We start from the raw sequence: 17,775 nt of genomic DNA on the forward strand, positions 1-17,775 counted from the left end.
CAACTTAAAAAGGACTAGACAATACTTTTACCACTTTCGCTTCTCAGAATTCAGGCCTGTCCTCGGAATGCTACAAGGTACAGCGCATTTGAGCTCCTTTTTATTAGGCCCCAGTCTCATTCCAGACACCGGACCAACTTAGACTCTGCCCCAAAAATCTTGTCATCCCTACTGTTTTCTGTCTAGTTATACTCCTATTCTCCATTCTCAACTACTCACACATGCCCTGCTCTTGTTTACACTGCTGGTTTACACTGTTTCTCCAAGCCATCACAGCTGATATCTCCTCGTGCTATCCCCAAACTGCCACTCTTAGCTCTTGAAGTACATAAATAATCTTTGCTGGCAGGACTATGCTGAATCTCTTTAGGCTAATCAGATGTCCTAGGTCCTCCCAATTCTTAGACCTTTTATACCTGTTTTTCTCCTTCTCTTATTCCATTTAGTTTTTCAATTCATACAAAACCGTATCCAAGCCATCACCAATAATTCTACACGACAAATGTTTCTTCTAACAACCCCACAATATCACCCCTTACCACAAAATCTTCCTTCAGCGTAATCTCTCCCACTCTAGGTTCCCATGCCGCCCCTAATCCCGTTTGAAGCAGCCCTGACAAACATCGCCCATTCTCTCTCCATACCACCCCCCAAAAATTTTCGCCACCCCAAAACTTCAACACTATTTTGTTTTATTTTTCTTGTTAATATAAGAAGGCAGGAACGTCAGGCCTCTGAGCCCAAACCAAGCCATCCCATCCCCTGTGACTTGCATGTATACATCCAGATGGCCTGAAGTAACTGAAGATCCAGAAAAGAAGTAAAAATAACCTTAACTGATGACATTCCACCATTGTGATTTGTTTCTGCCCCACCCTAACTGATCAATGTACTTTGTAATCTCCCCCACCCTTAAGAAGGTTATTTGTAATTCTCCCTATCCCTGAGAATGTACTTTGCAAGATCCACCCTCTGCCCCCAAAACATTGCTCCTAACTCCACCGCCTATCCCAAAACCTGTAAGAACTAATGATAATCCACCACCATTTGCTGACTCTTTCAGACTCAGCCCGCCTGCACCCAGGTGATTAAAAGCTTTATTGCTCACACAAAGGCTGTTTGGTGGTCTCTTCATACGGACGTGCGTGAAAGGCTCTTAGCCACTGTGCCATTCCATCTCCAACTTACAGAGGCTGCTGCTCTCAGGGGCAACCCCTGGGGTGTCACTCAATGCCTGTTGTGTCTTGAGGAGGCCCAATAAATGACATCTTATTTCGATGCATGAGTTTTGAGCCAATAAAGGAATACTACAAAAGTGCAGGGCAGGTGGGAGTCCAAAATCCCACATTTATTATTTAATAAAAATGGATATTGACATCTAAATCTCAGAATTAGATAGATTTGGGGCTCTAGAGCCAGATTGTGTGGATTTAAATCCCAGCTCCAACCTTCACTAACTGGGAGATCTAGAGCGAGTTATTTAATCCCTCTGAGACTCAGTTCCCTCCTTTGTAAAGTGGGACAATAATACTTCCTCACAGGATTGTTGTGAAGATTAAATGAATTAACATATGGAAAGCATTTAGTTACTGGCATGTGGTGAGTTCTCACTCAAGATTAGCGATTATCTTTAATATTAACCACATATTACCAGGTGGCCCAGGGACTCCCGCATGACTGCCCATGGGGACTTGCCTCCAGAAAACTTAACTGCAATGAGGGCAGAGAGCAGAAGCCGTGCTTCTTGCAGGCAGCTTGCTTCCCAGAGAAAGACGGAAGCCAAGAACTGGGCTTTACAGTTCGAGTTCTCTTTACAAACCCACCATGGGAAGGAGACAGGCCAGGAGCGTGGTGCAATTGAACCTTCCACCCCATGGAATGAAACATGACCTGCCCTCCCATCCCCAATCTATCCCTAGTATATTGGGCACCAGCATCCCAGAAGCCCTGTTCTAGAAGCCATTCTATTCTGCCCTGGGATCTGGCATCAAGAAAACTTGCCTTAACAGTTGAGAAGCGTTGAATAATTTGTTTGCTTTCTGTTCCTAGAAATAGATCATATAAGGAAAGGCTAGAGGAATCAGATTATTTGGCCTGGAAACTCAATGCATGACGCTCCCGAGTAGAGGAAGAAAGGCTGTGAGGTAGCACTGGTGAGTGAGAGAAGAGATTACAAGTGTGCTGGGAACAGTTGGCCAGAGCCTGTTTTCTTTTAAGAGGAAAAGGCTGAAAGTGCAGCATGCTATTTTAACTAGAATTATAGTTGGCCAGGAATAATTCTCCCTTTATCATTATTATCATTATCACTGTAATTATAATAAATAATACTTGATGGTTGAAAAAAAATTCATGTTGGTTTCCAAAGGTTCTGTGCCTTAGACAGTAAAAGCAGGAAGGCCTTTACGCACCTGCATGGTGCTTTTCCTGATAGGACACAGTCTTTTCAGACTGCTTAGGGCTGGCAAAGGTCACTACATCTGAGGAAGTTCATGGAGAACTGATGTCTCCAAGAAGTGCTTTACAGTCAGAAAGTTCTGGAGTCATTTCAGTTTTTCAGTTTCAAGTCAACTTGTGTGGCTGTGGATAAGTCATTTGCCCTTTCTGGGCCTTAATCACTTCACCTATAAAGCAAGGACACTGGACCACCTCTCCAAGAATCATTCCAACTCTGACCATCTCTAATTTTACATTTCTCATTTATGCTAGTGAACCCGATGGGCAGTGTTCCTGTGATCTTAACCCCAGGGGAACATGTGGGCATTTTATCCAAGAGAGGCCTTTGCTATCTGGTCCTTTAGCGACTCAAACAGTGGAAAATCCAGGATCTTTGTTGTTGGTGATGGTGGTGGTGGGGGCACAATTTAGAACAGACAGGTCTTCTGCACCCCTCATTTCAAACATAGACACTGCCCAATCTAGTACCTAGAGCATAACAGGCCCTTAAAGAATTTTTATTAATCTGTAAGTCTAGCTTGAAGACCCAAGTCCACCAATGATTTCACTGAAAACAGTATTTGTAGGTTTTAATTTTCCCCATTCTGAGAAAGGGCTTTTATTTTTTTAAACTTTTTTTATAGAGATAGGGTCTCACTATGTTGCCCAGGCTGGTCTCCAACTCCTGAACTCCAGTGATGCTCCCACCTCTGCCTTCCAAAGTGTTGGGATTACAGGCATGAGCCACCATGTCTGGCCCAAGAAAGGGCTTTTAGGAACTCCCTGCCTGGGAACGCAGGACTATCCTGTCTCACTGGTCAAGGCCCTCAGGCGTGGGTTTTCATTCACCATTATCAGCTGAGTACCCACTATGGGACTGGCCTGAGCTTGGTGAGGGGGCCTCAAAGATGAACAGGAAGGGTCTCTGCTCTCAGTGAGAGGAAAACAGTCATGAGAAAGATTGAAGGAAGTGACACCTGAGCAGAGTTTCAGATAGGAACAAAAAAGGCATGTCAGGCAGACAGCATGAGCAAAGGCCTCCTGGTGTGAGAAGACTTGGAACCACAGAGCAGCTAAATGTCCAAGCACTGCTGGTGTGTCAGGATCTGGGGAAAGAGGATGGAGATGGGCCTGGACAGGTAGGCAGGGACCAGCTGAGAAGGGCCTATGGCTTGGCTAAGGAGTTTGGACTTGTCCTGAAGGCAGTGAGGGCTGAGAGAGGGATGTCAATGAAGATATTTCAGCAGGGGGTTGTGACATGTCCAACTACTCTGATAGCAGAGCAGTGTTATCTTCTAAACTGAAGGCCTTCAGGACAGTTATGGGCCTTACCATAGAACCGGGAAGAGCCCCTATGGAATACACAGGGTTGTGGAGTATTCCACCTCATGTTTGTTGCTGTTATTGTTGTTGTTTGAGACTGGGTCTCACTCCTGTCACCCAGCCTGGAGTGCAGTGGTGTGATCTCGGCTCACTACTGCCTCGACTTCCCGAGTTCAGGTAATCTTCCCACCTCAGCCTCGAAGTAGCTAGGACCACAGGCATGTGCCACCATGCCTGGATAATTTTTTGAATTTTTAGTACAAAAGAGATAGGTTTTTGCCCTGTTGCCCAGGCTGGTCTTGAACTCTTGGGCTCAAGCAATCCTCCAGCCTGGGCCTCCCAAAATGCTGGGATTATAGGTGTGAGCCACCATGCCTGGCCCACATTAGGTTAAAGAAAACCATGGCTAATGAATAGTATTGGGTCTCAGCTTGTCATCATTTCCTCAGGGAGGGTTTGTCTCCTTGGACCAGGTTAGCTCTCCTTGCCACATGATCCCGTGGCACCCAGAACATCGTCTCCTGACAATGTAACTCTTGTTCAATGCCCATCTTCCCTTCAGGACCCTAGGTTCCAAGACAGCTGGAATTTTGGCCTTTCTTACTGCTGTCACCCCAGTTGCTTGCCTAGTGCTGGCACTAGTAGATGCTCAATAAATATTTCTTGAATTAAGAACAAGAGTCACACTGGAGGGATGATCAGAGGGGTGAGCCAGGGGAATGTGATTTCCCTCCTGGTGATCACTATAAATGAAACCCAGAGGCTGGGAGAGTTTCCTAAAACAGAAAGTTTTAATCCGGGCTCTGTCATGTGCCCACTAGATATATTTCACTCTAGTGTGCCTTGACTCCTCACTTATGAGGTGAGGTAGGTGCACAAAAGCGATTGCTAGGTCTCTCTCTCTAACCCCAACATTTTATGCATGAAAAAATATTCCTTGCCTACGACTCTCCTCTTTCCAGGGCTTCTGTGTTTCAGAAAGATATGGCCACTGGTAAATTAAAGAATAACATCATGATTTTAGCCAGAGAAACTGAAATAATCTTACAAAGATGAAAGATATTTAAAATGAACGGGTAGATCTGGGCTGTCTGGAATTTGTTCTGAGAAAGGAATATTTATTTTTACAGGATGAATTAAACTGAGTTCCAACCACTTTTATAAAAAGCAAGATTTTTTTTTTTTTTTTTTTCAGAGAGAAAGAGCCAGAGCATGAGAATCAGCCTCACCTCCCCTGCTCTCCCTCTGGATTTTGCTGAGATTTGGTGAAATATCTGAGACCTGTTCCTGTCCTCCCTGCTTCACACTTAAGGACAGAGCCCAGCAGAGCTGCTGCCAGGATCCTTCCCCCAGTGCCCATGTGCACAGCGGAGCTGCCGGAGGTGCTGAGTGGGAGGACTCCTCTGTGGGGGGAAAACCCAGCCAGCAAGCAGGAAGCTACTCACCGGAGGTCTCTTCCAGATGAACTGGATGGGGAACTTCTGGCTATAAAAGAGAGAGGTCTCATCCGGTGGGAACTCAGGGTCCACATAAAGAACTTTCTTTTCTAGACATTTCTTGTGAAGTTGCTCGAATGTCTTCTCTTTCACTCCGATAATAGGAAAATTGCGGCTGATGATGGCTGAATAGATGCCACTTGGGTTTCCACCCCCAGCCTCGGTGGCCTTGCTCTGGGCTGGGTGAGGAACTGGCCCTGGGGACCGGGGCTCAGCCGATATCCTTGGAGCCACAGATGTGCTAATGACGGTCGGCATGGCAAGTGACTTTGGAAGAAAAAGCTTTTTAAAGAAAACAAGATACAGCTACCTTCAAGGAAAGGAAGCAACTGCAAAGGGGAAGTTGGAGTAATTCTGTCATCTGAGAGAAAAGTGTCCACATCCAGTTCGAAGTTGAAAGCCCATCAGAAGGTCGTACAGGTTATGTCCATCTTAAAAACCGAGCTGTGATTCTGAAGCCGTTAAGTTCTCCTGAGAAATGAGTGCTAAAGGATTTCTGAAGCAATGTTGACCTGGGGTCTCCTACCAGCAGCATGCATGCCAGAGGGAGAGAGAAAGGGAGTGAGGGTTATGTTTCAGTGGCCTGAAGATGCTTGAGCCAGGAAAACTAAAAATAGACGTGAAGAAACACTGTGAGTATGAGAGCAAGAGAGACTGCGTGGTAGACAGAGTAGAACCTGGCTAGGGACATTTCTGTTGCCATGAAATGCTGGTGTTGTCAGAAAACGAAAAGGGAGTATCTGAGTAAGGTGAACACTGGAAAGAAGCTGAGAACTGCTGACATGTTATTGAGTGGGCAGTTATACAGACCACCCAACTACTGGCCATCAAATGAATGGAAAACAATATTGCAAAAAAGCTAGTTAGGGTGAACGGGAGGTACTGAATTCTACGAAAATATTCTGTGTATTTTAGACAACATGATTTTTAGTCTTAAAATTTTAGGATATCAGAACATTATTCAATGTTAGATTTGGTATCTTTTCTAGAATGTTCTTGGGTCAGCGCTCATTGGAAATGTCTGCATGGAAAATGCTACTCAGCAGAGTCCTCAGTTGAGAAAATCCCTGTCTCTACCTGCATACTTGACCTTGACACTTCTTGTCTCTCCCATCCCCAAAATAAACACTGGGACTGAATCTGCTAAAAAGTGCACCTGCCGGGCCATGTGGCTCACGTCTGTAATCTCAGCACTTTGGGAGGCCGAAGCGGGTGGATCACATGAGGTCAGGAGTTCGAGACCACCCTGGCCAACAATAGTGAAACCCTGTCTCTACTAAAAATACAAAAATAAGCCGGGCGTGGTGGCGGGTGCCTGTAATCCCAGCTACTTGGGAGGCTGAGACAGAAGAATCACTTGAACCCAGGAGGCAGAGGTTGTAGTGAACCCAGATCGCACCACTGCACTCCAGCCCAGGTGACAGAACGAGACTCCGTCTTAAAAAAAAAAAAAAGTGCACCTGAGCACAGAAAATCCTCACTTAATGTTATCAATAGGTTCTTGTAAGCTGTGACTTTAAGCAAAATGATGTACTGTATATGTATATGGCAAGAGGCTCGCTGCTGTCACACACTTCTGTTAGTTACTCACAGATGGTGCTGGCTGAGACAGCTGAGGAAAGAAAGCTCGGTGGGTATGTGGCCCAGGACAGCTCCTTCGCCTGGAGCAGATCAGCAGAGAAACTTTTATTGCACTGGCAAAGCCAGAAGTGTAAGAAATTCCTCTTTGCATAGGAAAATTTCATTCACCAGATCTATAACACGTATTTATTTATTTATTTATTTATTTATTTATTTATTTATTTATTTATTTTTTTCCTTAGAAGACCAGCCCTGAGGGCTGCTAGTTGGCTATTTTTTTCTTTTTTTATTATACTTTAGGTTTTAGGGTACATGTGCACAATGTGCAGGTTTGTTACATATGTATCCATGTGCCATGTTGATTTCCTGCACCCATTAACTCGTCATTTAGCATTAGGTATATCTCCTAATGCTGTCCCTCCCCCCTCCCCCCACCCCACAACAGTCCCCGGAATGTGATGTTCCCCTTCCTGTGTCCATGAGTTCTCATTGTTCAATTCCCACCTATGAGTGAGAACATGCGGTATAACACGTATTTATTAAGGGCCTTCTAAACCTGCCTTACTTGAAGTCCTTAGTGTCCTCCAGTCTCTGATCATTCCACAGTCTTTGTCTCTCATGACCTTGACACTTTTGAAGAGTACTTGTCAGGTTTTTGTAGAATGACCCTAAATCTGGGTTTCTCTGATATTTTTCACATGATTAGACTGAGGTTATAGGGGAAGACTGTCACAGATGTGACATGGCTACCTCCTCAAACCATATTTGGGGGTATATAACTGATATAAACAAGAGTTAAGTCCCTATAGCACACGGTATGTTTTGGTTAAAGTCACAGTTTACAAGCACCTATCAATGATGTTAAGTGAGGACTTACTGTACAGGTTATATGTTGACTCATTCAGCTATGCCACATTAGGCATCTGAGACAGAAGTTGGAATTAGATACTGAACCAGACTGCCTGTCAAGTCCTGGGATGTCACACCTGGTTTCGGGGCTCTTAGATGAGAGCATAAGTGGCTCTGGGGAAGGGAAGTGCCTGCCTGGCTTCCACCTTGTCTTCTACCCACAATAGCTGCTCCCTGGGCTATAAGGAGATGACCACATTTCAAGTATGGCAGAGTGGAGGCATGTCCTAGGCTGCAGTCATGCCTGTTCCCATGCGACCAGTCTCAACAATCCAAGATTAGAGGCTATGGAAGAAGGTGGGAAGTGACAGGTAAAATAGGGAGTACTATCAGCCTCCTGATCCCTGGGATTGCGGCTTTGAAGAACTCTATGTCTGGGCTTGCAGGAACCATCAGCCTAGCCATCTGTCCCTCCAGGAAAATGCCCAGGGCTTTTTACTAGTCTTGGAGAGGCAGAATACAGGACAGTGGTCTCTGGTGACTGACCACCTTGGTTCAAAGTCCAGGTTGGCCCCTTACTGGCTGTGCCTGTGTAACTTTAGGTGAGTTATTTCTTCCTTTCTGTCTCAGATTTCTCACCTATAAAACAGGTACAATTACAGTCATTCTGTTATTAGGTTTTTGTAACAATTAAATAATTTATGTAATACATTTAACACAGTGCCAGGATTTTCTTAAGCACTCAATAAATGGTGTTGTTAGAGAAGACCTGAATTTAATATTACTTTGGAGTTAGATCAGGTTGAATGATACATTTACTCACTGACGCAAATCAGCATTCACTCAATGGGCATTAACTGAATATCTGCTATGTGGACAGCACAGGAATGGGTATAATCTGCCCAGGCTCATGTGGTATGCAGCATCTCCAATCAGAGGCTGGCCTATCTGCCTGCACCAAAAAGACTGACTTCCACCATCAAAGTCACCAGTGGCATAGACAGCAAAGGTGGGGTTTCTTTCCCCCACTGTCATAAGTTTGGGTCCCAGCCTAGCATTCTATCCCACCCTGAAATTCAGAGCACTGACCCACACTTTGTTGTTTTTGCTTATTTAACTTCCCGTTTGCCCATAAGACCGTGTGGCTGGGAAGTGGGTTCCCATTTCCCTCTCAGGTTTAGAAGGCCCTTAATAAATACGTGTTATATATCTGGTGAATGAAATTTTCCTATGCAAAGAGGAATTTCTTACACTTCTGGCTTTGCCAGTGCAATAAAAGTTTCTCTGCTGATCTGCTCCAGGAGAAGGAGCTGTCCTGGGCCACATACCCACTGAGTTTTCTTTCTTCAGCTGTCTCAGCCAGCACCATCTGTGAGTAACTAACAGAAGTGTGTGACAGCAGCGAGCCTCTTGTCAGAGGAGGGTGGGCATATCAAACACAGAAAGGGCAAGGTGCCATTCATTTTGCTCTGTCAGTTGTTGTGGATAAAACATTCTCTCAGATGAACAGGTCCAAACTCAAGGTTTATTCAATGGCACAGCTGTGGAAACCAATGCTATCAGGGAGAAGTCCAACTCGAGCCCATGAACAAAGGGCAGATAATGAACACATAAACAGCTGCACATTTCAATTCCCAGAAGCCCCTTCAAGGATAAAGTACTAGTTTTTATAACATATTTCACCCACTGTCATGTAATATCTGTGGCTGGAATGGTTTCTGTTGCACAGCATTGCCAACTAATGGCTCTGTCTTTTCCACCAAGAAGCATTTCTTTGATTTCTAATACTATTGGAAGCAATGTCTTTGCTTATCATTATAATACCTCTCATTCATTAAGTGCCTACTGGGAGCTAGCCACTTCACAGAGACCTTTAAAAAACTTTTTATTTTAAAATAATTTTAGACTTACAAAAGAGTTGCAAAGATAGAAGTCCTTAGTGTCCTCCAGTCTCTGATCATTCCACAGTCTTTGTCTCCATGACCTTGACACTTTTGAAGAGTACTTGTCAGGTTTTTGTAGAATGACCCTAAATTTGGGTTTCTCTGATATTTTTCACATGATTAGACTGAGGTTAAGGATTTAGGGGAAGACTGTCACAGAAGTGACATGGCTACCTCCTCAAATCATATTTGGGGTTATACGATATTGATCGGTTTTATTACAGGTGATGTCAACTTTGATCACTTGCCTAAAGTGATGTTTACTGGGTTTCTCCCTGGCAATGTTACTATTTTTCCCTTTCTGTACACATAAGATATTTTAAATTTGTAGAAAAACTCTGCAAGTTTCACTAATTCCATTTTACAACTGAGGAAACTTGAGATATCTGCTGTATTTTGACAGTTAAGTATCAGAAAACTCAAAATTTTAGAGCTTATCTCTCCCTCTTTTTTTTTTTTTTTAGATGGAGTCTCTCTCTGTCACCAGGCTGGAGTGCACTGGTGCAATCTTAGCTCACTGCAACTTTCACCTCCCGGGTTCAAGCGATTCTCCTGCCTCAGTCTCCTGAATAGCTGAGATTACAGGCATGTGCCACCATACCCTGCTAATTTTTATATTTTTAGTAGAGACGGGGCTTCACCATATTGGCCAGGTTGGTCTCGAACTCCTGAACTCAACTGAACCCCCTGCCTTGGCCTCCCAAAGTGCTGGGATTACAGGTGTGAGCCACTGCACCCAGTCTAGAGATTATCTCTTTTCTTTAACAAAGCCCAGAAAGGTTAAATGTTATGGCCAAGATCACTCAGCCAGTTCACTGTAGAGGCAAACTAGACTCCAGGTCTCTTGATTTTCTTGGAAGTAAATGCATGACTAAGATTTAATTGATGTGAATTAGGCATAAGATCTCTGTATCCTTGCATGTAAATAGTCAGGCTCCCTTCCCCCGGGCTCTGATTGGACAGCAATCTAATACCATTGGCCTGGGTGGAAACAACTGTCAAGAAGCAGCTGTTGCACCTTGGGAGGCAGAGGCGGGCAGATCACATGAGTTCAAGATCAGGAGTTCAAGATCAGCCTTGCCAACATGGTGAAAACCTATCTCTACTAAAAATACAAAAATTAGCTGGGCCTGGTGGCACACGCCTGTAATCCCAGTTACTCAGGATGCTGAGGCAGAAGAATCGCTTGAACCGGAAGGCAGAGGTTGCAGTTAGCCGAGATCGTGCCATTGCACTCCATCCTGGGTGACAGAGCGAGATTCTGTCTCAAAAAAAAAAAAAAAAAAAAAAGAAGCAGCTGTCTAATTCTGGCAAGTCTTGGTGTGGCACTACAGCCTTTAGCAAGGCTTGTCATGAGACAAGCAGATCTGATATAAGATGCCAATGTCTCTGTTATTTCTCCTAGAATGCTAGCTATATGGCCTCCATTGTCAGTGGCTAATATGATAGTCTGTTTCCAGTGGAGTTGCTGATGGCTTTCTACCCCCTGGCCTGAGAAGTTATTTCAGTCTAGAGTAGCCCTTCAAGGGTTTGGTAGGTGGAAATCCTAGGAATCTCATTACTAAGGCTTTTAGGCAGAGTGGTTAATTAGCTAAAAACTATTCAACTCCCAGTGTTTATGTGCTTTGACTGTGTTTCTGCTGCTTATCATTTTGATGCCTTGATAGTGAAAAGGATGTGACAAAGTGAAGGAATTCTGCACACAAAGCAAACTCCAGAATTGTATTTTTCTTAAAACCAAGAAAATTCTTCTATATGATCCTAATACAATGCTCAAAAGTAAAAAAATTACCATGTAATCAAAAGATCCCATTCCAATGTTGCCAACTGTCCCAAGAGAGGAGGTAAGGCCGGGCACAGAGGCTCATGCCTATAGCCCCAGCACTTTGGGAGGTCAAGGCAGGAGGATCGTTTGAGTCTGGGAGTTCAAGACTAGCCTTGGCAACATAGTGAGACCCCACGTATTTTTATTAAAATTAAAATATTTTTTATATTGTTGCCAGATTGCCATCCTGAAAGATTATACTTACATTTTTCTGTTGGGTAGTCTGTGTTTTTAAACTGATTTGCCAACTCATTCCTTGACATTTACATCTTGAAGTTAAGACACTATGCATTCATTTTAGAGCTTTTTTAGGAACCCTGTTGAAATGAATAAAATTTCTTATATAAAATCCACTTTCCTTGAAACCATATTAAGAATTAGCCATGAAAAAGTAACTTAATACCTGTAGGCCAACTCAGCCCCATATTGCTCTCTGGTACACAAATTCAAAAATGGGAGGTAGGTAAAGTGTGAGAAGCAATAAGAGCAGAAAACCATTAAAAACACCCAGGCTCTCTCCACTTGTCTCTAGCCAAATGTTTCAATATAGATTTGGGTCAAAACATAGCAGTTCCTCATTAACTTACTCTACTAGTTACTGCTCCATTCCTCCAACAATATTTTAAATGGAAGACTAGATGTGCAATAAATGTTGACCTAAAGATAGTTCTTATTCAACTTTAAATGCTATATCATTTATATTAGGGAGGAGCACCCAGTCTTCTGGCTAAGTTTTATTTTAGGTTGGCAAGGGAAATTTGAAGATAGGCACCGTGGCTTCAGCTAATATAAGGTTGCTCCTTTCTTCTCAACTGCAAAACACAGAAATAGGAGCAAAGAATCTGTGCAGGTCTCTGTGAGCTTACATATGGTGCAGAGCTCAAATCTCAACTCATACTATGAAATGTGTCCACAAGGAAATGCACAATGTTGATTGCCTTTGGGAAGAATCTTGTATCACAAAAGTAAATCAGATGGAAATACGTTCAATTGTAATTTTTTAATCAATTAAATCCACCAGCTAACCAATCACAGCTAACAGTTACTGAAAGTCAGGTATAATAGTGCCCTGTCAGATAGAAGAGAAATAGAACATGCTCTTGAGGGACATACAATCTAGTAGGAGAATGGAGACATACTGAAAACATTAAGGTATGATCCCTGAGAATGCTAAGTAGAGCACAGTTATAAGTGGGACAGCATTACAGGGAAGGGCAAAATCACTGCTAATGGGTATGGGGGTAGGGGTGTTCACGTAGTTAGGCTTCATGGGAAAGTGGGATTTGAGTTGGGCCTGGAAGGATGGTAAGGGCAGGAGGATATTGGCGCCTAGGGATCAGAAGGCACAGAGGTGGCCGTTAGCAAGTTGCTAAGTGGAGGAAGCCTGATAAGAAGAGGTGAGTGTTGAGGAATGCTGAGGAGTTGAGGCTGCCAAAACAGACGCTGTGGCAGGCAGCAGGGAGCCACTGAGGTCTGCGGAGCCTTGGGCACCATGACACGACTGGTACGTTGTAATGTTCTGCCCCATGCCAAGCCATATTAGAGCCTGGGACAAAAGGAAAACTCAGCAATACTAATCCTGTCTTTATTTTAAATTTTAATATTTTGTTCATCATGGTTTTTTTGCATTTTGATTTTTAAAAATACTGGATTGAAATATTACTTATTTTGATTACTGTATTTTTTGGCATCCCTTACATTTTGTGCCCAAGGCCAGGGCCTCCCTTGCCTCATCCTAGTCCCAGTCATGAGTTCTACTTCTGAAGTCCAGTGGTGGGTACATGGGTATTTATTTCATTGTTATTAACTATAGCTTACTCATGTTACAAACATTATTTGGTTAGTAAACAGCACTTAATTAAAAAAACAATTTAAAAGACATGGATTTTAAGATTAATTAGAAACTATTGAGCCTGAGAAGCATGAAAGAGAAAAGAATCCTTCATGCTGCCAAGTCGATCTCTAGGGGAGAATAACTCCCACTGCTGCAGCGTATGCTGTGCACACAGAAGAGGGCTGCTTTGCCCAGTCCATGTGGGTGGAAGATAACTGGGGGGAGTACCAGAGGCTGCTGTCCACTTGGAGACTGGCCTTGAGCAACTCAGCTGCTGCAGCCAGAGTGCCAATGCTGCATGGCCTGAGGCAAGCCCTGGCAAAGGGGCTGCCCAGGTAGGTTCGGCCCACATTAAAACAGACCCACGCAGCCCTGCTCAAGTAATGGAAGCAACAGAAGACTCCCAAACGCTATAAATGTCTCAGGGCTACGTATCCAGGAGAAAAGGAGATGTTTGATACAAGGAATATTGTTAGTACATCTTAATATGTAAAATCTGAAATTTTAAAACATGAAATCTATTGTTCATTAGTATAATGGTGACGAATGAAAGATTATTTTGATTCAGGGAAAGCAAACAGATTGCAGCAAAAATCTCAAAAAAGGCGAGGGAAAAGGTTGAAAGGGGCAGGCAGGTCCCTGCTCACGTCACCAGGGGCAGTTCTTTGTCATATGATGCGGACCTCCCAGTCAGTGGCAATGTTGAGCGAGAGCTTCTCCAGGCTCAGGGTGGATGTTTTGGCACAATACGTAAAAGCCACAGGCTGATCTTTACCATCTAAATAGCAAGACAATAAAAGAGGGAAATTGTGATGAATCTCTAGAAGGGAAAAGTCTTTTCTCCAAATCTGAAATGTTTTCTCACTGTATCATAAAACCTTATACCCCACTCCAAATTAATAGCACTTTTACCCATGAACTTCCACGAAGTTTTAGAAACGTGGAAAACTTCATTGTTTTGACCGCAAGATTGGTTGAAAAGAAACCGTAAGGAACAAATAAATTTGTCCAAGAACTTTAGGAAGCAAGGAAGGATGTAAGTCCCATCCTGCCCTTTCATAAACTCCAAACACATAAGTAGGATTCTTCAGGTCTTCAGGCAGCTATAGTTTAAACAAATATTCAGAGAAGCTATGATATTATTTCAAGCCCCAAATAAGTTTCCTTAGAAAAACTTTAAAAGTGAGCAGAAAGATCAATTCATGAAGAGAAGCGAGATGGCCTCATTTATTCTACAGACTAGTATATTTCGCCTCTACCTGAAAGCACACAGTCCACTCAGGTTCAGCATATTATGTCTGTTTGGGGACTAATCATCTCACTGCAGATACTTCTGTTTATAAAAACAAATGGTGAGGTAAGAATGGACTGCTTTCTCACCAGATGAGTGGGTAGTCACAGAAGATGGCTCCTTCCTGAAGCCTAAGACCAAGATCTGCTCCACCACACACTTGCTGGGATAATGACCCCTCTGGTCAGCAGAACTGGAATAGATACAAACAGTATTAAAAGGAGAGGGATGGGGGTTTGAAGTGGCCACCAGTTCAACATGTCCAACCTTGTGAGTTCCTCTCCCATCTGTCCCTTGAAAGCATGATCCATATAGGAGTCATCTTACTAGGATGAAGAGATAATAAAAGATGATAATAAAAGACCTAGGCACGGTGGCTCACGCCTGTAATCCCAGCACTTTGGGAGGCCGAGGTGGGCAGATCACCTGAGGTCGGGACCAGGCTGACCAACATGGAGAAACCCTGTCTCTACTAAAAATACAAAATTAGCCGGGCGTGGTGGTGCATGCCTGTAATCCCAGCTACTTGGGAGGCTGAGGCAGGAGAATCGCTTGAACCTGGGAGGCAGAGGTTGTGGCGAGCTGAGATCGTGCCATTGCACTCCAGCCTGGGCAATAAGAGTGAAACTCCATTTCAAAAAAAAAAAAAAGTGGGGGAAAGGAAGGTAAAGACAATAAAGGAGGATCATTCATGGTAGAGTGGTTGAAAAATACTCCAGAAATGGGTCAGGCATGGTGGCTCATACCTGTAATCCCAGCATTTTGGGAGGCTGAGGTGGGTGGATCACCTGAGGTTAGGAGTTCGAGACCAGCCTAGCTAACATGGTGAAACCCCGTCTCTACTAAAAATACAAAAATTAGCCGGGTGTGTTGGTGCATGCCTGTAGTTACAAAAATTAGCCGGGTGTGTTGGTGCATGCCTGTAGTTCCAGCTACTTGGGAGGCTGAGGCAGGAGAATCACTTGAACCCAGGAGGTGGAGGTTGCAGTGAGCTGAGATCACACCACTGCACTCTAGTCTGAGCGACAGAGTGAATGAGACTCTGTCTCAAAAAAAAAAAGAAAAGAAAAGAAAAGAAAAATATTCCAGAAACGGCCTTCACCATTCATTTCTTTAAATAGTACCCTAAAACATACCTGTGCATTTGAGGATGCCAAACGGATAGTGTGATTTACTTAAGAAAACAAACAGTTTCTTTAGCTGCCATTACCTATTGATCAGAACACTGGAACAGAATGAAAACTTCCTGTGCAAAAATTGCTTCTGGTGGAGGTATTGGAATGAATGGCCATCATCAAGATATAACTCACCCACTGAAGAACCCTGGAGAATGAATCACAGAGACAGAATGTGCTTATATGATAGCTTTATAGGAAAAGAATGTCAGCTCCTAAAGAGTAACAATAGAGTAAAAAGTTTGTGAAAAATTCAAGCTATATAAAGTAGTCGTACAAATACCTAACATACTCAATAGCCAATCACTCCTGAGTAGATAGTAAAACAACAGGAAAGTCACATAAGAGGAGCACAAAGAGTTAGGCTTTGTTCAAAGAATTTAAACTATGAAGTATGTTCAGTGGTATAAGTGGATTCCCTGAAAATACTCCACCAGAATGTGACAACAAGGCCAAGAAAGTTCACTGAATGACAACGATGTTAAAAAAAATAATACATAATAGATGAGATCAACTACCTTTAGAAGACCCTCCACTTAGAGAATGGTATCTGGTTCCTTTTTTTAAATTTATTTTTATTTTTAGTAGGAAGACCCCTTTTACATGTCAAACAATGCCACAGCACTCCACGTAGCAGTTTACTATTATTGATAACGCCTGATATGCTATGGATCGCTAGTCTTCTGAATTTATTCTGGGGCCTCACATGGGTCTGGGGCCCACAGTTTGGCCCAAGAAGACATGCCAGTGAAAAAGACAGGGAAAAAAAAACCCTACAACTGAATTATTTTATAATATTGATATCAATGCAAGTAAGTATTAATATAGTAAGAGTAAGGGTTGGTGTTCGTTTGGCTCTGTACTAGATTTGAACAAATGGACAGGAGAGGAATCTGCTACAGGCCTCACTGGGCTTAAAAAATCTTCTGAAAAGGACACATCATTTCTGGATCCTCCCAGGCTTTGCCCAAGGGGGTTTTAGTTGTTGGAGCTACCTGATAAGAAATCACTGGTTGGGACTGGGATCTCTGAAATGGTGCATAGACATGGGTACCATTTTATGGGAGACTGGGTTTCAGGGCTAATCCATGTGGGAAGGCTGTCTAGGGCCCAAAAAGCATTCACTCCAGTAGTAATCAATGTCAAGGTGAAGAGCACCAACAGTCACAGTGCCCAAGAGGAACATTTCTGTCATTCCTAGATCTCAAGAGTTCCCTTAAGAACAATTCCAAGGAAGGCAGACAACCTGAACAGTGATTCAGAAATGATTCAAACCTTGATTTCTAGATAAATGTCAGGAGCACCTATCTCACAGATGGAGCTCACCACTTTTACATAGTGTCACACACTCAAAAGGCTATCACTGTAAAGAAAGAGTAGAAACAAAACGGGTAACAGATTTACCAAATACCTTAGTGCTTAGAGCAACCTGGAGTCCATAGGAGGATTCAGTCATCCAGCCTGTGGATTTTCCTACAGTTGGCTTTATTGGTACCACACTTCCACCTCGCTGAAACACTGGAATCTGTAACAGAGCAGCACGCTCAGGGAAGCAGTATTCATATAAGAAAATTTCAAGGTAGAATTTAAAAATATTTCATTTTATAAAATTCACACTCTACAAGTACGGATTTGTAGGCAAAATAAATTTTGGGGCACAGAGATGGCAAATATGGGGGTCCTGGCATTAAAAGGAAAAGAGCTCTAATGCTGAAGAATGGTCCATCTTTTAATTATTAGGGAAACTTCCCACCATTCATTGGTTTGTTATCTCTATCTGTCTTTGCTGTTTTTTCCTCTTAAGTGATGAATTCCTTTCTGCCCATCCTATAAGTGGCTTTTCCTATTTTGTATTTTAAATTTTCCTATCAGTGTAGTATATACATGCTTATTTCTAGAACCCTGCTAAAGAGTGAAGTTTTCTGTCTGTGTGAGTGGGCCCAGAAGTCTGTGTATGTGTGTATGTATAACTGATGGTGGTTTCTTGGTTTGGGCAGATGACTTTTGTCCTCACTCACTGCAGCC

General features: G+C 43.1%; 2 protein-coding genes across 6 annotated transcripts in view; both read right to left on the reverse strand.

The window, feature by feature from the left end:
* Positions 1-5,654, reverse strand: part of CAPN3 (calpain 3) — a 58,454-nt gene extending 52,800 nt beyond the window's left edge. For both annotated transcript variants that reach the window (XM_030814248.1, XM_030814247.1), the window contains exon 1: positions 5,202-5,654. In XM_030814248.1, the coding sequence (XP_030670108.1) occupies positions 5,202-5,510 (309 nt within the window). In that variant the 5' untranslated portion in view covers positions 5,511-5,654. The remainder of the gene's footprint in view (positions 1-5,201) is intronic.
* Positions 5,655-11,622: 5,968 nt separating this feature from the next.
* GANC (glucosidase alpha, neutral C) overlaps positions 11,623-17,775 on the reverse strand; it is an 82,609-nt gene continuing 76,456 nt past the window's right edge. For 3 of the 4 annotated variants that reach the window (XR_004030463.1, XM_030814241.1, XM_030814240.1), the window contains 4 exons: positions 17,162-17,275; positions 15,786-15,898; positions 14,665-14,768; positions 12,432-14,062 (listed from right to left, as the gene is read on the reverse strand). Coding sequence is in view for 3 of the 4 variants with exons in the window: in XM_030814241.1 (XP_030670101.1) it covers positions 13,953-14,062; positions 14,665-14,768; positions 15,786-15,898; positions 17,162-17,275 (441 nt within the window). In the remaining variant the exon portion in view is untranslated. Of the gene's footprint in view, positions 11,768-12,431; positions 14,063-14,664; positions 14,769-15,785; positions 15,899-17,161; positions 17,276-17,775 lie in introns of those variants that run through there. The other variant, XM_030814242.1, reaches the window with a different exon arrangement.

This window comes from Nomascus leucogenys, chromosome 6, assembly GCF_006542625.1.
Source record: "Nomascus leucogenys isolate Asia chromosome 6, Asia_NLE_v1, whole genome shotgun sequence".
Classification (NCBI taxonomy): Eukaryota; Metazoa; Chordata; class Mammalia; order Primates; family Hylobatidae; genus Nomascus; species Nomascus leucogenys.